This window comes from Semicossyphus pulcher, unplaced genomic scaffold, assembly GCF_022749685.1.
Source record: "Semicossyphus pulcher isolate SPU_LCO1_2020_fin unplaced genomic scaffold, fSemPul1.0.p SCAF_17, whole genome shotgun sequence".
Taxonomy (NCBI): Eukaryota; Metazoa; Chordata; class Actinopteri; order Labriformes; family Labridae; genus Semicossyphus; species Semicossyphus pulcher.
Window position 1 is genome coordinate 8,689,175 of NW_027211681.1, and position 15,283 is coordinate 8,704,457.

General features: G+C 41.3%; 1 protein-coding gene across 3 annotated transcripts; it reads right to left on the bottom strand.

Moving 5' to 3' along the window:
• Nucleotides 1-680: 680 nt before the first annotated feature.
• Nucleotides 681-11,032, bottom strand: fip1l1b (FIP1 like 1b (S. cerevisiae)). 3 transcript variants are annotated; one of them, XM_069666513.1, is made up of 17 exons: nt 10,770-11,032; nt 10,338-10,392; nt 10,072-10,138; nt 9,786-9,898; nt 9,382-9,446; nt 9,118-9,225; nt 8,893-9,023; nt 8,450-8,568; nt 8,042-8,095; nt 6,872-6,971; nt 6,588-6,738; nt 6,388-6,469; nt 5,764-5,819; nt 5,193-5,379; nt 4,744-4,773; nt 2,937-3,083; nt 681-1,938 (listed from the first exon to the last, which is right to left on the bottom strand). In XM_069666513.1, exons 1-17 carry the CDS (start codon nt 10,819-10,821, stop codon nt 1,794-1,796), a joined length of 1,662 nt encoding a protein of 553 aa, XP_069522614.1. In that variant the 5' UTR covers nt 10,822-11,032; the 3' UTR covers nt 681-1,793. The 3 variants fall into 3 exon arrangements, with proteins under 3 accessions (XP_069522614.1, XP_069522612.1, XP_069522613.1); XM_069666511.1 differs by having other exon boundaries at nt 682-1,938; nt 10,780-11,032; XM_069666512.1 differs by having other exon boundaries at nt 687-1,935; nt 10,780-11,032.
• Nucleotides 11,033-15,283: the final 4,251 nt, after the last annotated feature.

The following is a 15,283-nucleotide window of genomic DNA, read 5'->3' on the forward strand; positions in this document are numbered from 1 at the left end:
ACTTATTTTTTGCAGGAGAGTAAGAACATTTCTGCGCAGACATTAGTGAATGAGGCCCAATTGTGTTAAAAAAAAAAAGATGTTTAGTACAAAGAAAACAGCTTTGCCTTGATGCGAACACGTGCAGGAAATAACACTAGATCATTAAACAGAGGGCATCATTTGTTACAGTACAGATTTCTGCAGCAGTACAATTACTTATCAGATGTTCATTAGAAATCCAGATTTAGCGAAAAATTATACAAAAAAGCATTTGATAGTGGGGAGTTCCCAAATATTAGGCGGACATGTTTAAATACTGTGCTTGGAATTATTTGCGTCTCATGTGGTTTTGCCACATAAAAAGGTGTAAATTACAACACATCCACTCCCTCGTGCAAAATCAATGATATATCTAATCAAAAAGTTTAACTGCTGGACACAGGATGTCTCCTACGTCATTGAAAAGTCCAGACCCAGTGCATGTGCTTGGCAGGTTTTAAGCTGCTTTTATGTGCACGCGTTAAACTCAGATTTAAAAAGCTCAGAGCTTTAGATGAGCGTGAAACAGCACAAACATCTTTCAGCAGAGTAAAGCACAAACATTCAAGTGAAGTAACAATTAGCATAACACATTTTAAGTGGAGGAGGACCTTAAGGTCACATTATTCAGACCCAATTATTAAAAAGGTATAATAAGTAGGATTTTCCTACAAAAATAAAACAGACTTTTACAAATATAATATAATTCAAATCATCACTTATGGGCTTCTATACATGTGTGTTGGTGAGTGTGTGTGCAGACCCTTGTGAGACACATCTGCATCTATTCTGTTGTTTTGCTCTGCACGGGACGTTGTTGTGGTTCCCTGAGCCAATCACAGCGTAGAGGTGAGTGTGGGAGTGGTTCAAATAATCAACTGGGCCCCATTCAGACCGGCGAACATGGCGAAAGAGCGATGTACAGTTGGCCTTATTTCCGTTGGACAGGTAGGTGGCTTAAACCGGGTAGGACAAGCTAACTAGCGGTTAGCATGCTAGCGCAAAGGTAACTGTGATGCTGTCAGTGTTAGCTCGGCGGGGTGGGCGTGTTCTCGCATGGGAGAGTGAGCTTCTGGTGACGAAGAGCCCAGGAGGAGGAGGGGCCCAGTTTGAATGTGTTGACAAAATGCAAAGAAAAATCCTACTTATTATACCTTTAAATGGAGCAGGCTGTATGGTTTGCAATATCTTTGAAGAAGAAGAATATTTGTGGCTAGTTATTGGACTTCTGATCCCAAAAAAATCTCAAAAACAGTTCTTATCAAAAGTGTTTTTTAATTGAACTTAAACTGAGAGCTCTCTATTGATGTCTTCTTACAGGACAAGAACAAAAGGACAATAAACAAACAAACAAACAAACAAACAAACAAAAAAGATCTAAATCTGCTGATCATCCCGACTAGACAGTGAAATCTCTGAGCATGACCTAATCGTTACAGCTCTGAGAGGAGGGAGAGGAGGAGGAGGAAGCTTAAGACAGACTGATGCCCTGTCAGGTGTCAGCTAGTGATGGAGAGACAGATGAAGTACAAAGGACAAACCCAGCCCTCCTTCACCTCCTCCCTCTGCTCCATCCATTCTCCGTCTGATGTGATGGTGAGGATGAACGACAGCGGGTCGGAGGAGGATTGAGATTGATGGAGAGGGGAGTGACAGGGTGCATCGATCACTGCGACTTCTTGGTTTTGTTGGTCAATTTCTCGCTTTCCTTCTCCTTCATCGTCGGAGACAGAGGGACAGACAGAGGGAAGAGAAACGGGAGGTGGTGATCATTACTCCATGGCCTCCTGGTTCTCTTGATCTGCGCTGATCTCCTCGCTGGCCTCTTTGCCCTCCTTGCTCCTCTTGCTCTTCTTGTGTTTGTGCCTCCGGTGGCTGTCGCCCTCCTCGCTGTCGTGCCTCCTCCTGCTACTGCTGCTAATGGAAGGAGAAGGACGAGAGTGTTGAAAGGGCGGAGGACGGGGAGAGGAAAGATATCAGACAGAGGGCAGGGAGGGAGGACAATAGGGGAAGGCAGATAAAAAGGTAGAAGGAGGCAGAGAGGGATGAAGAGAGACAAAAAGATCGATGGGGACAGAAAGAAAAGGTGAAGTGAAATAAAGAAAGTACGAAAGGTTAATAGTGACAGAGAATTGAAAAAAATTAGGTGTTGTTGGGTAAAAGACAGAAGGAGACAAAAGAAAAACATTTTAATATAGTTGCTGTTGCCAAGCCTGTCAATCTGCCTGAGCTCACACAACAAATAAGCAGTGTACAATGAACAAAAGCAGCTCCTCTGTTCAGCCGGCTCCCAACAAGAAGCCTCATTTGCATCTTTCCCTGGCAGATTATGTAGAAACTGTCGCTAGTTTGACAATTAAGATAACAAAAACTGATTTGGTTGAGTTTTATGAGATATAAAAAAGGTTTTAAATAAGCACTTTATGGCTACATGCACTGCACATGTAAAGACTGAGGTGATGTCACAGGCAAACAGGAAACAGCTTTGTTCTTGTGCTGCACTGCAAAAAAAATAGCAAGTCTTTGTAAGACGAGGAAAACTGCATGATTAGACCCTTTTTGTTCAGCTGCTTCAATCACATTTTCAAACTGTAAATTCTCACTTGTAGCGTTACAAACAGACAAGACTGACTGATGTGTTTGGCTAACCAAACACCATCTGATGCAACATTAGCTGGGAGCTCTGGAGTTTAAACTTCAAATGCAATAAAGGGCTGGACAGACCTGCTGAAACTTGCCTACAGACAGTCTAACAACATATAGGAGCTTTTTTGATGCTACCCTTTAAACTCAACATGCCAAGTTGCTCTCTTACAGCTGCATGAAAAGTGTCAATCTTGTCAGACACCGTGGTTATCCAAGCTTTAATTTGACAACCACACTGTGGGGAAGTGGTGGTCGATGCGTTTGTGTACCTGCGAGAGGACTTGTGGCGTCCCTCCTCTTTCTCTCGGTGCCGCCTCTCTCTGTGTCTCTCCTCCTTCTCCCGGCTCGACCGCTCACGATGTCGCTCTCCATAAGCGCGCTCCTGGTATTCACGATAACGGTAGCGCTCCTCCTCGCTGTGGAAGTGGAAAAGAGCAGGAGCTTTTACTTTATTCTGTCATGTTCGCATGCAAACCAAAGAAATCATTGTCTGATCGTGATGTGACAGTAAATTAACCAATATTGTATCAGTCCATGTTTGCAACCATGGAGGCCATATTTCCATGGAACCATGTTCCTCATCTGCCTAAAATCTGCTTTTCAGTGACACTTCAGAAATGTCAGTTTAATTAGCACCTGTTTTTTTTTTAGGTAATTTAAAGAAACAATGACAAAGCCAAACAAGTCAACATGTAGAAAAAGTTATTCACCAATCAAACTTTTACTCTCATGATTCCTAAAACCTCAAATAATGACACGAACAGACAAACTGTATTCAATGTGAATCTTTTACATGGTCACACATCCACTTAAAAGCATCTGCATGAAGATGAAAACCTGCTGAAGTTTGTGCGTGTGTAGACGAGGGATGCAGCAATTAACCGGTTTCACTATTAACCACACTTTAAAACGTCTCGCTTATTTAATGGTGAAGGCTCCACTACACCGGTGAGTACCGCTCTCACACTCAAGTAAGGGGCCGGTACATTATTTTTGGCGCAACCTGCACTGAACTAAAACAAAGTGACACCTGCGGCGCACCAGCTCAAACCACTCCCTACACCCTCTCCCTACGCACTTCCACTCCGATTGCACGCTAGTGGGGAGGGTCCGCCACACTGGGTGCCGTCCTCTGAGTGTGGAGTGGGAGTGGGTTGTTAAACCCTCCACCAGCGAGTCTGCACCGATGCTGACTTACTGACCAGGTGCAACGCTGTGTTATGTTTGTTATGAGGTGAGAGACGTTAGTTAACGTCCTGTGTTATTACCCGTACAAATGAGAACTGATTTAATTAAGATGAAATAATAAACTCTTAGTCTTAAAGTTAACATTATAATCAGAATGTAATGAACCGTTTCTTGTCTAGAAACGATACCAGTGAAAAGTTTAAAGTTTTTTATATTAACAGGGACGGCTGTGAAAACTCAGCAGGTCATTAACATGAGTTAGAAAAATATATATTTACAAATAAGAAAAGCCACAAAGGAAGCTCAGGACACTAACGGAGTTCATTCTGCGATGGAGCGTGAGTGGGGAGGGTCCGGTCTGAGAATGTGACATGCTTATTAAGAGCCTGGAAGCTACGCAACATTAGCTTTACAATGGCAGAGCTTTGTATCCAACGAAAAAATCGAGTGAAGTCTGTGTGGGGGAATGACGAATGTTGCTAAGTGCTACTCATGGTGATTCATGTTGGGCCTCTCTTTAAATAACATAACAAAGAGTCGGTCTAGACCTGCTCTTTTTGTAAAGTGTCTCGAGATAACTCTGGTTATGATTTGGCGCTATACAAATAAAATTTGATTGATTGATTGATTGATTGAATGACCAGGGACTTCAAGACAGGCAAAACCTGCCGGGAAAACGGAGTGGGATCACCACTCGGCTCTAACAGGATAACTGAGTGATATAACGTTGCGTATTACGATGAAACATTGAGGTGGTAGGAAATTAAATATAAACGTGTCACTTAAAATCAATGGCGTAGCGATGAAAGTTGGGGTTTCAGTGCAGCGTAAACAAACAGCAGTAAACCTAGGCATTGTAGGTAAATGTACCAGGTGTAAAACACTTACATAACATCAGGAGCTTGTAGACTTCCAGCACTATACCATAGGATTACATAATTGCATTTCAGTTATTAATAACACTGCATTAGAGACGTTTCTCATCTTATCATTTTACTAAAACGTCAAACAAACAACAATTACAGTCAAGATTTCCTTACGTAAGATTAGATTATTAAACATAGATTATTAAAAGATAGGCATGGATGACAATAACACTTCAGTTTATTACCCACATTAGTAAAATTTCCCCCTGATGGATCAATAAAGTTCATCTATTAATAACACATTAAAGACGTCTTAAGAACGACGATGTGACTTCATACATTAGTAATGTTGTGAAATTAATTCATGCATAATAATCGTGAAACTGTGATTATTTCTCAAACTATAATCGTACCATCAAAATCTCTCATCGTTGTGTCCCTAGTGTCGACGTGTGTGTTTGTTCATCTCACCTGGTGTAGCCCATCGCTGTGGGGCTGTGCTCCCTTTCTCTCTCCCGCTCATGTGTCCTCTCTCGGGGCCTCTCTCTGTCCTTGTCCCTCTTGTCGTCTCGGCGGTAATAGTTGTCCCAGGGTTTAGAGTTGTCCATCATGGGCGGCCAAGGAGGAGGACCTCCAGCCATGGGTGGAGGGTATGCACCTGGACAGGTAGAGATGAGGGGAGATGACAAATGTTTTCTGGAAATTATAGTCTAGTGAGCAATCTGTGACATAATAATGTAAATTAAACAATTTGAACATATTCATCAATTAATGAGTTATCTCTTACTTTATTGTATATATAATGAATATATTTTTCTTACTTCCATGATGCCATATATTCTCTATGCTTCTCTGTGTCAGAGCAACTGTAATGCCTGAATTTCCCCCCGGGGATTAATAAAGTATTTCTAGCCAAAGATATGAACAACCACAAACGTACATTTGCCTTCATGTCAGAATTCTTGTTGGTGCCACTTCCAACACATTTCAGTCATTACTTTATTTATCAGAACAGATTAGATTAGATCTTAAAGCTTGGTACCTTGAGGGAACGGGTAGGGAGGAACTGAGCGTCCATCGTAACCGCCCGGGTGGCCACTGTGGAAACAGAGCAGAGAAACATGTTACAGTGTGTGTGTGTGTGTGTGTGTGTGTGTGTGTGTGTGTGTGTGTGTGTGTGTGTGTAAATGTAAGTGTGTGTGCAAAAGTAGGGGGTGACATCATGAAACCAATAAATATAAAATATACTTCCTCTGGTTTGTTTGTCTAAGAATAACACAGGACAAGAGATTCACAGAGCAGATATGTCTAAAGATATGACTGAATCACTTAACGTGAATGACAGAAACGCTATTGATTGATGGATCCACATTAACTGCTTCACCAAACTACTATTTATTATTTGCTTCTGTCATCACTGTACTACTGAACAATAAAAGAAACACACTCAATCCGTTTCTAGCAGTAGATTTGTTGCGACACTGCAGCTTCCAGACAAAAATATGATTTAATGGAGAATAAATTATGAATCACCTTCAACACAGCCGCTACACAGGCATGAACCAAAATAGCAGGAGTATTTGGAGATGACCTCAAAGTCGGCAAAAGTGCTCTTGTCATTGCAATTAATGACCCGATGTGTGTGTGTGTGTTAAACGAGTGTTACCTGTCCATTGTTGGGATGATAGCAGGAGGGGGCCCACTAGGTGGAGGAGGAAAACCAGGAGGTGGGACAGTAATGGGCAACCCTGCATTGGAGAAAGAGATGGGAGAGAATACAGAGTGAGATAAGGATGGTTACTTCAAATCAAATACATCAAGAGAGCACAGGAGAAAGGAGAATATTGATGATGATGATGAACTTACTGGGCGGGGGGATAAGTGGAGGTGCAGCGCTGACGTTGGGTGGCGGTGGGAGGAAAGGAGGCGGGGGAATGTTCGGAGGAATAGGTCCAGGAGGGAAGAAGGGGGGGATCTTCGCTGGAGTCGGCTCAGAGTCTGATTGCTCCGCGATCACCTGCACGGCAACGGAGAGGAGAGGTTGGCATGAAAACACACGTCTAAATAACTAAGACAGGTAAGCCTGGAGTCTTACATTGTCTGAGGGATAGTTTTTATTCAAAGTGACTGTCTTCGTCACTCACATTTACCTGGATATTGTTGCCTTCTAGATTATGTCTGCGTCGCCCTTCAACCCTGCTGATGGTCGCAGTCTGTCCACCAATCACATCAATAGTACCGCTCGTCTTCCTGATAATAAAAAAGACACATCAATGTACTGAGCAGTATCCAAAACAATTCACGCACACACACAATTTACTTCCACACAAACAAAACAGCAATATACAGAAAACTTCCAAGTCACACTAAGTCTCACAGATGTAAAAAGTTTGACAAAACTGCAGCTAAGAAATCCAGAAATTGTTTTGAACCTAAGAAAATAATGTGGCCTAAAAGCACACAAAGAAAGGCATATTTACAGTGCAATAATCAACTTGTCAGGGGTCTCTTGTGGACAAAATGTGTCATGGTAACACACTGACAACAACCTCAAACCATCTGAAGCACTTCTAGACTTAAACACATCAACAGCAGGGCCGCGATGGTAAGAGACTTTCACTGTGTCTTAACTGTCCCAGGAAATATCATGGTTTCCCTGGAAACAATATCCCACAATTTGAATTATTAATATTACTCTAATTAGATAGGATGACCCATAATAATTTATTTTTAACATCTGTATTACTATTTCACAAATGACTATGTTTTAATGTGGTATAATTCAGGACTATAAAGAGGAAATGTTCATGGTTTGATTTCATATCATGATATACTGTTTACGTCTGGTCAGTGATTCACTTAAACTTTACAGAGCCCTTTAAAACCTCGGATAGTGCCAGAAACAATTTTGTCCCCCAAGAAAACATTCAAACAACCCATAAAATGTTGCTTCTTAACGATACCCATCCCTAGTTTTAACTTTATGCTTTATCTAATCCCTACAGAATTGTCTTGCAACAGATCATGGTTGTCAATGGGTTACCAAAAATAATGTTAAATCTAACATCAGGATGTTCAGGTGTCTCTTCCTTTCTCTTTCTTTCTTAAGCCCTGACTTATGTTAACTTTCTGCATTACAAAACATGCACATCAACCACCCCAAAAGACAGAAACATGGGCATAAACAGTGCATCATGTGGGGCCTTGGAAGTGGCGCCGGGAGTTTTTCTGTGGTCACGTTCATGGTCAAGAAAAACGCCAGGCCCCACAGTATAACATGTACACATTTCTCACGAGGGAAAAAGGCCGTGCCCACTTACGTATAATAGGACATGTCCTGAATAGGCGGGCCAGGCCACTGAGGGGGAGAGATCCTACCATTTTGAAACAAAGGACAGGGGTAAAGGAGACAAGATTAGCATCAGCACACATACAGCCAACGGGATGCTGATGGGGACACTGGTAATACTGGAGGTGACCAGGTGTGTTGCTGTCTGTCTGTGCAAGTCAAGATGGTGTCATTTGAAAAGCTAAACACAAGAAATTGCAGTTTCTATTGTTGCCACATGGACCACCTTCTTAAGATGATCAGTTAACTGTACATGGTTTGAACCATTAGCTCTTTGCCCTTGTTTTCAATCTCCTTATACGTATCAATTGTAGTGTAAACTGCATGTATGTATGTAACGATATGTCACAATAAGTAAAGATGAAAGTGAAAGTGTTACCTGGTGACCTGACTGACAGCAGACTTGTACAGACTGACGGGAGACGTGAAGTCTGGCTTGGAGGTGTGAACAGGCAGAATGGACATGTCCTTCTCATTACCTGTCCTGCCCTGCTGAACCTAAGAAAGAGCCAAAATAAGTTGTTGATGCAATAATTTGTTAGTAGAGAACGATTAAACAGAACAGTTCTTGTTTTGTATCATTCATATTAGATGGTCTCTTAACAACATTGTAAACATTAAAGTGACAGACGTGTGAAAAGAAAGTATAGTACAGACTTAAAAAATGGGTGTGTGTTTTTTTTTAGTAATCCAGGCACGCTGGAACAAAAATGTTTGCAAATGACCCTGATTCATACTAACTAATCAGAGGAAGAGGACAATGAAGAAAACAGAAAGGTGGTTAACATATATAGCACAGTTATTAAGGCAGTGGCCTCTCACAGTGATCTTGCTCGTCACCGAGCCCACAGTAGAGACCTCCAGACCCATGCGCAGCCTCTTCTGTTTTTCACAGTAAGCCTTCCATGTGTCTTCATTGAAGCCGTAGTTAAAGTAGTCTGACAGATCCGCTCCTAAAAAACATCAACACACAAAAAAAATCTTTAAACTGCACACGAATAAAGGAAGCAGACATCTTTCATTGATTTAAACTGCACACTGACAGACCTGGCTTTCTCCAGGGTTTCTCCTCAAATGACTCCACATCCGCCTCCAGCACTGGAACCCCATTTATGTTTCCTGGAGCATCCAGATCCACTCCCTTCAGCTTGGCAGCTATGGTCAAAAAAACACTTTGTTCAATCTTATTAGCACTCTGTGTGAATGAATAATGTTCAGGGTGTTTTAAGCAGAACAGTACAAAACGAGAAGGCTGTTTCATTAGACAGAAAAAGCCTGAACAGCAACAGGTTCGAGAATAGAGCGCGTTACATTGTCCATAAGGTCTGGATCCTGTTGTCTTTATGTTGAGATTCACAGGTGGAGCTCCATATGTTCTGGGAGAGAAAGAATAAGGAAAATCCTGACATTAATATATCACAGGGTCTACTTCTTTTTAAAGCTGTCAAATACGCCTTACATACTGTAATACCATATGCAAGTTAACAACATTATATTTTTTAATTAAACCTTAAATTCTACGGTATATACAAAGCTTTACTTATTTTGATTCATTGTATATTTCAAAAAGATTTAAGTGTATAAACACATAAAAAACATCTAGTAAGAACAACCAATTTCTTTACAATATAAAATGGTTAAGTAAGCAAATTTAAAGTTTAAACAAAGGGGAAAACGCCACACACTGACAGAAAACACTATTCTTAGAATCTTACGTGTATTGCGGTGCTCCAGTTTTTATGTCTCCGATGGTGACACGGACATCATCGTCGTCATCATCGCTATCGCTGTCACTGTCAACGTCCTCACCAGCAGCTTCCCCTGTGGCCTGAGAGACCAAGAAGTATAACACAGGATGAAGGTGAGACAAGAGCATTTCTCAGGGAGGGGAGGACAGGAAGCAATCATGAGGGGATTGTAGTCTGAAAACTTGCAGGTATGTAGAACAACAAAACCCACATATCAGCACTTACTGTGGCTATGTGCATGGGAGCTACTTACCTCAGATGCCACCCCGTTCCCGGTAGCGTGTTCATTACCATCCTCTGTTAAAGCATCAGCAGGTGCACTGCAGATAAAGAAATATAAAAGATAAAGTAAATCTACAAATGCAATGAATGGAAATGTACACGTAGAACATTTTTCTATGATTTTTGCTGTTAGTAACACCACCTCCTCCACAGGATGTAAACAGGTGTCACAAAGGTTTCATAAATGACCAACACATAACAATTGAGTTTAAATGGTTTAACAGAAATATTACATACCTGACAGCAGCATTCAGTTTGGCTTCCTCGTCCTCTTCTTTGCTCTCGGACTCATCTGAAAGATGGAAAATAAGTTAAAAACAAAGTTCATTCAACAGTAACTAGCCAAAGAGACCAGTCAGTGGCAGATCATGATAAACCTTATGAACAAAATCCAGCAAAGATCAAAGGAAAACGTATTTATCGTATTTATGTATTTGATACTAGCTGACAATGTCACAGGATATTTTTTAACTATTTCCCCAATGGAATTCAGCAGTACAAGGCCGACATTAGTGATATAAATAGGCGCTGTTAGCTTAGCTTCAAAGCTAACGCTAACATTATCATAATAGCAGACAGTGTTTTGGTCAGCAGTGTATAAACAGAACTGCACAAACATTAAATTATTTCTCATTCGGTTAAAATAAGTTGTGTTGGCGGGCAGCAGACATGTTTTTACCACCATACAGCCATTCCTCCTCCTCATCACCAGCGCTGGCATCAGTGTTGGCTGTTTTGTCCGCTTCCTCCGCAGACATGTTCAGATAAACACCCCGAACCTCAGAGCAGCCTCAAAACAAACAAAGTTCAGCGGAGCTTTTAAATGCAGAATTACATGTAAGTTACACTTTCTCACTTCAGCGGGTAACCGCGGTTATGAACAACAAAAATTATGCCCTCATAGATTCATCTCGAGCCTGTGCAGTCAGTGTGAACCCGGAAGAAGTTGTTGGTGTCCCGCTAAGGTCAAAGTATCTGTTCAGAAGCACAGCGCCCCATGGCGGAGCAGAGGACACATTATTTAGATGACGCTTTTAGAGAGCCAGGTGATGTCGCTTACTAGGCTACATTTATTCATGTAATGTTGTCTAATGAAGTGCACTTTTGAAGTACATGTACTTTACTTGAGTATTTTTTTTATTTTGTGCTACTTTATACTTTAACTCCAATACATTTAGGAGGCAAATATTCTACCTTTTACTTTATTATAGGCCTGCCTTTTCTTTTTACCTTTAGTTGGGGTACTAGCTTAGCAGTTTCAGATAATCAATACGAAATATTAATCATCTACTTGATATTGATATATTATCCATGAAGCTAACCAACAAAGTATCCAATTTGTTCAAATGTGCCCCATCCTTACTCACATGAAACATTAAAGTGATGTACATATGAACTCATCGCTAATTACAATTAATCAATTAAAATCTATTGCTATCACAGACACTATTCTCGATTCAGGATCGTTCTGCATAATGGTTAGTTTTACTTAAGGTACTCTAAGTGGTCTTTGCTAACACTGTTATTGAAGCATGTTTTTTAAAGTAACGTTTTTGTGTGCCATTCATTTTACTCTTGGGTACTGCTACTTTTAGTAGAGTAAAAACTAGTTTTTCAACTAGTGGTTGATCAATACCCTCATAAAATAAACTTTGCTGTAAAATAACTCGTATTAGACTTAGTTCCCTGCATCTTATCTGTGTGAATGGGAGGCACATTTTTCAGATAAATAAATTATAAGTAGTAGTCGATTTGATATTTTACAATCTTGTATTGTGTGGCAAAGGAATGGACAAATTATGAGATGACGGCCCCTGTGCTGTGTGCAGATGCCTGAAACTGCTCGTGTCCCACTCCTTGACACAATTCATAAAAGGCGGCTTTGTTGTCTCTGTTGTTGCTCTGTTTTGTCTTGTCTGCAGGGGGTGGCAACAGGGAGAGGGGCTTATGGAGGGAGCTCAGGGGAATGAGGAGGATTAAATAACAGGGGTCTACACCTGAAAGCTGCAAAAATCAGCAGCATTGCACACACATGTACCCCGTGTATGTCAGGCTGCAGGAGCCATTATTTACACAACCTATGTTTTCCTTTAAATACGTTGATCTAAATAAACACTTTTGTACTGTATTTGCATTTTTGTCAACATCTAAGTAGGACTGTGACAGTTCTTTAAAGTACAGATGATTTTCACAAGCTATTTTGAGTCACCTTCCACTCTCTTACCAAAGACGTTAATAGTCTTATGACAGTGGTTTAGACTCCTGACCTGTTGGGCTCCTGGGCCTTTGCCTGCTGATCCAGGAGCCCATAACCGTAAACTGCTAAAATGCACTACACGCCTAAAGAATAAGAACATGCAAAAACATCACACCTGTTTGTAATTGCTGAACCCAAAACCATGAGTAGCTTTTTAATCTGACCTTTCTGCAGGAACTTGCTCCAAATCAGCCACAAGCAAGGCAAGAGGAAAAGGAAGGCAACTGCCCCAGGTACGCAGGTAAAATATCGCGCTATATTATTCCATTATCTTCTGGCCCTTTGTTTTCAACTACTCTTGGCTGTGTTTTAAAAGGAATAAGAATAGAGGGGCTTGAAAACGGGAGTCACGTTTGGTCACATATTCAGACCAAGGGAATGAAAGAGGAGCTAAATCTAAATCCAAGTGTCGACCCTTGCATGTGTCAGCTTAGTAGATCACAGAGCTGTTAGCAGATCCAATGAATGCTCTATAAGCTATTCGCAATTTAATTTTTCAGAGAAAATGTCCTATGTCATATGAAACATTTTTACAGCAGCATTCACCACTATTTGTTGTCATATTTTCAGCTAATACGTGTTGACCCAAGTTGTTGTTATGAAAGACCATCACATCTCTAACTCAGATAAACTTTTATTGCGTTCTCACTCGCAGGGTGCCGTTCTGCAGCCCTCCATAAATTCATGAAATCCGGCAGCAGCTGCAGGCTCATCAGCGGCAGCGTGATTGCTGCTGTGGTTGTGTTCGGTCTGTTCATGCAAAGAGGATTGTTAATGCATTTATGGCCCCTTGACCAGTTAAGTGGAGGCCACTTTAGCTTTGTCAGTAACAACGGGGGAGATCTGTGGAATCTCACTCTGTCTTTTCCCCACCACTTTAGCCATTATCACTTCCTTACAGTGGTGATTATACGAGGCGCGGGCGACATTGACGCAAATGTATCTGATGCGGAAATTACATTAATAAGAATGTACATGCAATTATTCATGGATATAGACATGAGCATGAACGACACACACAAACACAGTGGTACTTTTATCTTTGTGAGCGCATTGATTTTTTTTTTTGCCTCCATGTGAGAGACACACGGGGCTTCATATCACAAGGAACTACTGTATCACATCATGTGTGAGCTTCTGTGAAGATCTCTGTGCAAACTCACACACACACACACACACACACACACACACACACACACACACACACTCATACACACAGGGAGGCGGTAGAGAGAGAGGGATGCCAATGCTCTTTCTGTTAAACTGATCATGGAAATTACATTTATCTCATTCAGCCTGTCTCTCCCAACCTCCTCTCTTTTTCTACCTCTGTTTCTCCCCTCCATCTTTTATCCTTTCAGACTATCTGAAAACCTCTTTTGGCATAATTAATCCTACCTCATTGAAAGTTGTTATTTAAAGTGCTCTGTACAATACACCATTTAAAGGCCATGCTAATGTTGAGAAACAAACAAGTAAAAGAGCTAAACTAAAATCGGGAGCAGACACAGATGTCTGTACAGTTTCATGCGTTATTCTTCTGGTTCCTCCTTCAGGCGGTGAACCAGTTTGATGTAATTTGCTGATTCTCTTCACGTCTTTATTTCCCATGATTGTTTCTTCTCTTTCTCCCTCCCCTTTTTTCCATCGTCCATCTCTCTTGTTCCGCATTTCTTTCCTCCTCTCCCCGTGCACCATCTCGACTCTGTCTCCTCGCTCCCTCCCTCCTTCCCTGCGTCCATCCCTCTCTCCTTACGGTGGATTAGGGCGACTTACAGGCCCGTCGATACTAATCAGGTTTATCCTGACAGAGGGCGATCATTGGGCTATCAGTAATCACACACGCTGATATTAGCTTGCTAAGATATGTGTCCTGGCACATTTTCAATCCACATCATCAGTTTGGATCAAACATACGGTCATCCAAACAGACTGATGGCACAGAAGACAGCTTAACGTGGCAGTGTCTATCCTTTTGTTTTGCAGCACAAAGATCCATCTGTTGTGAAAAATAATGCATGTTTGTTCAGTGCTCAGGCCTCAGAATATCAGATAATTGTAGAAAAATCGGATTAGCGAAACTGGATTTTTCTACTGATGTGCAATGATGACTTTAGATTAGAAATAATTGACCGTGCTGAGATGTCTTGCATCATTTTTTGTTTGCTGAAAAACAACATTTTACACAGCTAGAATTTCCCTCTAGTATAGAGATAAAGCAAATGTTTGCCAGTCAGTTATACACTTTTTTGCTTTGTAGCTGAAAGCTGGGTGAGATAAACAATGTCACTGTCATGTCTGCACAATAAATATGAATAAACAGTTATCCATCCATCCATGCATCCAATATCTATACCACTTATCCTTAGCAATTTTAGAGTCACCAATGAACCTAACGAGCATGTCTTTGGACTGTGGGAGGAAGCCGGAGTACCCGGAGGGAACCCACGCATGCACGGGGAGAACATCCAAACTCCACACAGAGAAGGCCAACTTCGTCTGTACCGGTATTCAAACCAGGAACCAGCTGTGAGGCACAAGTGTTAAAGTCGAGGTGAAATGAAAAATGTCATTTTAATCCTTTTAGATCACATCCCCGGTAATATTGTGCATCTATTTGACAATATAGGACAAAAAAAAATACGGAAAATCCATTTCTTCTTATTCTTATATCAAAATTCGATCATTTTTTCTTCCGGTAAAACAAAATATCACGTGTGCCTACGTAAGCTAGGACCAACCAATTTTAACCAATCAATCTGCAACATTTAGCCGCAGAGCACCAAGAACGCTCGGTCAGTTAGCTAGCTACTGCGCTGTGGAGAACGTCTGTCTACGCCCACTTCTCAACGATCAACTTAAATCCCTCTAATGATACGTTCCGCCTGCACATCCTGTTTCACTCGGAAATACGCCACGATACGGA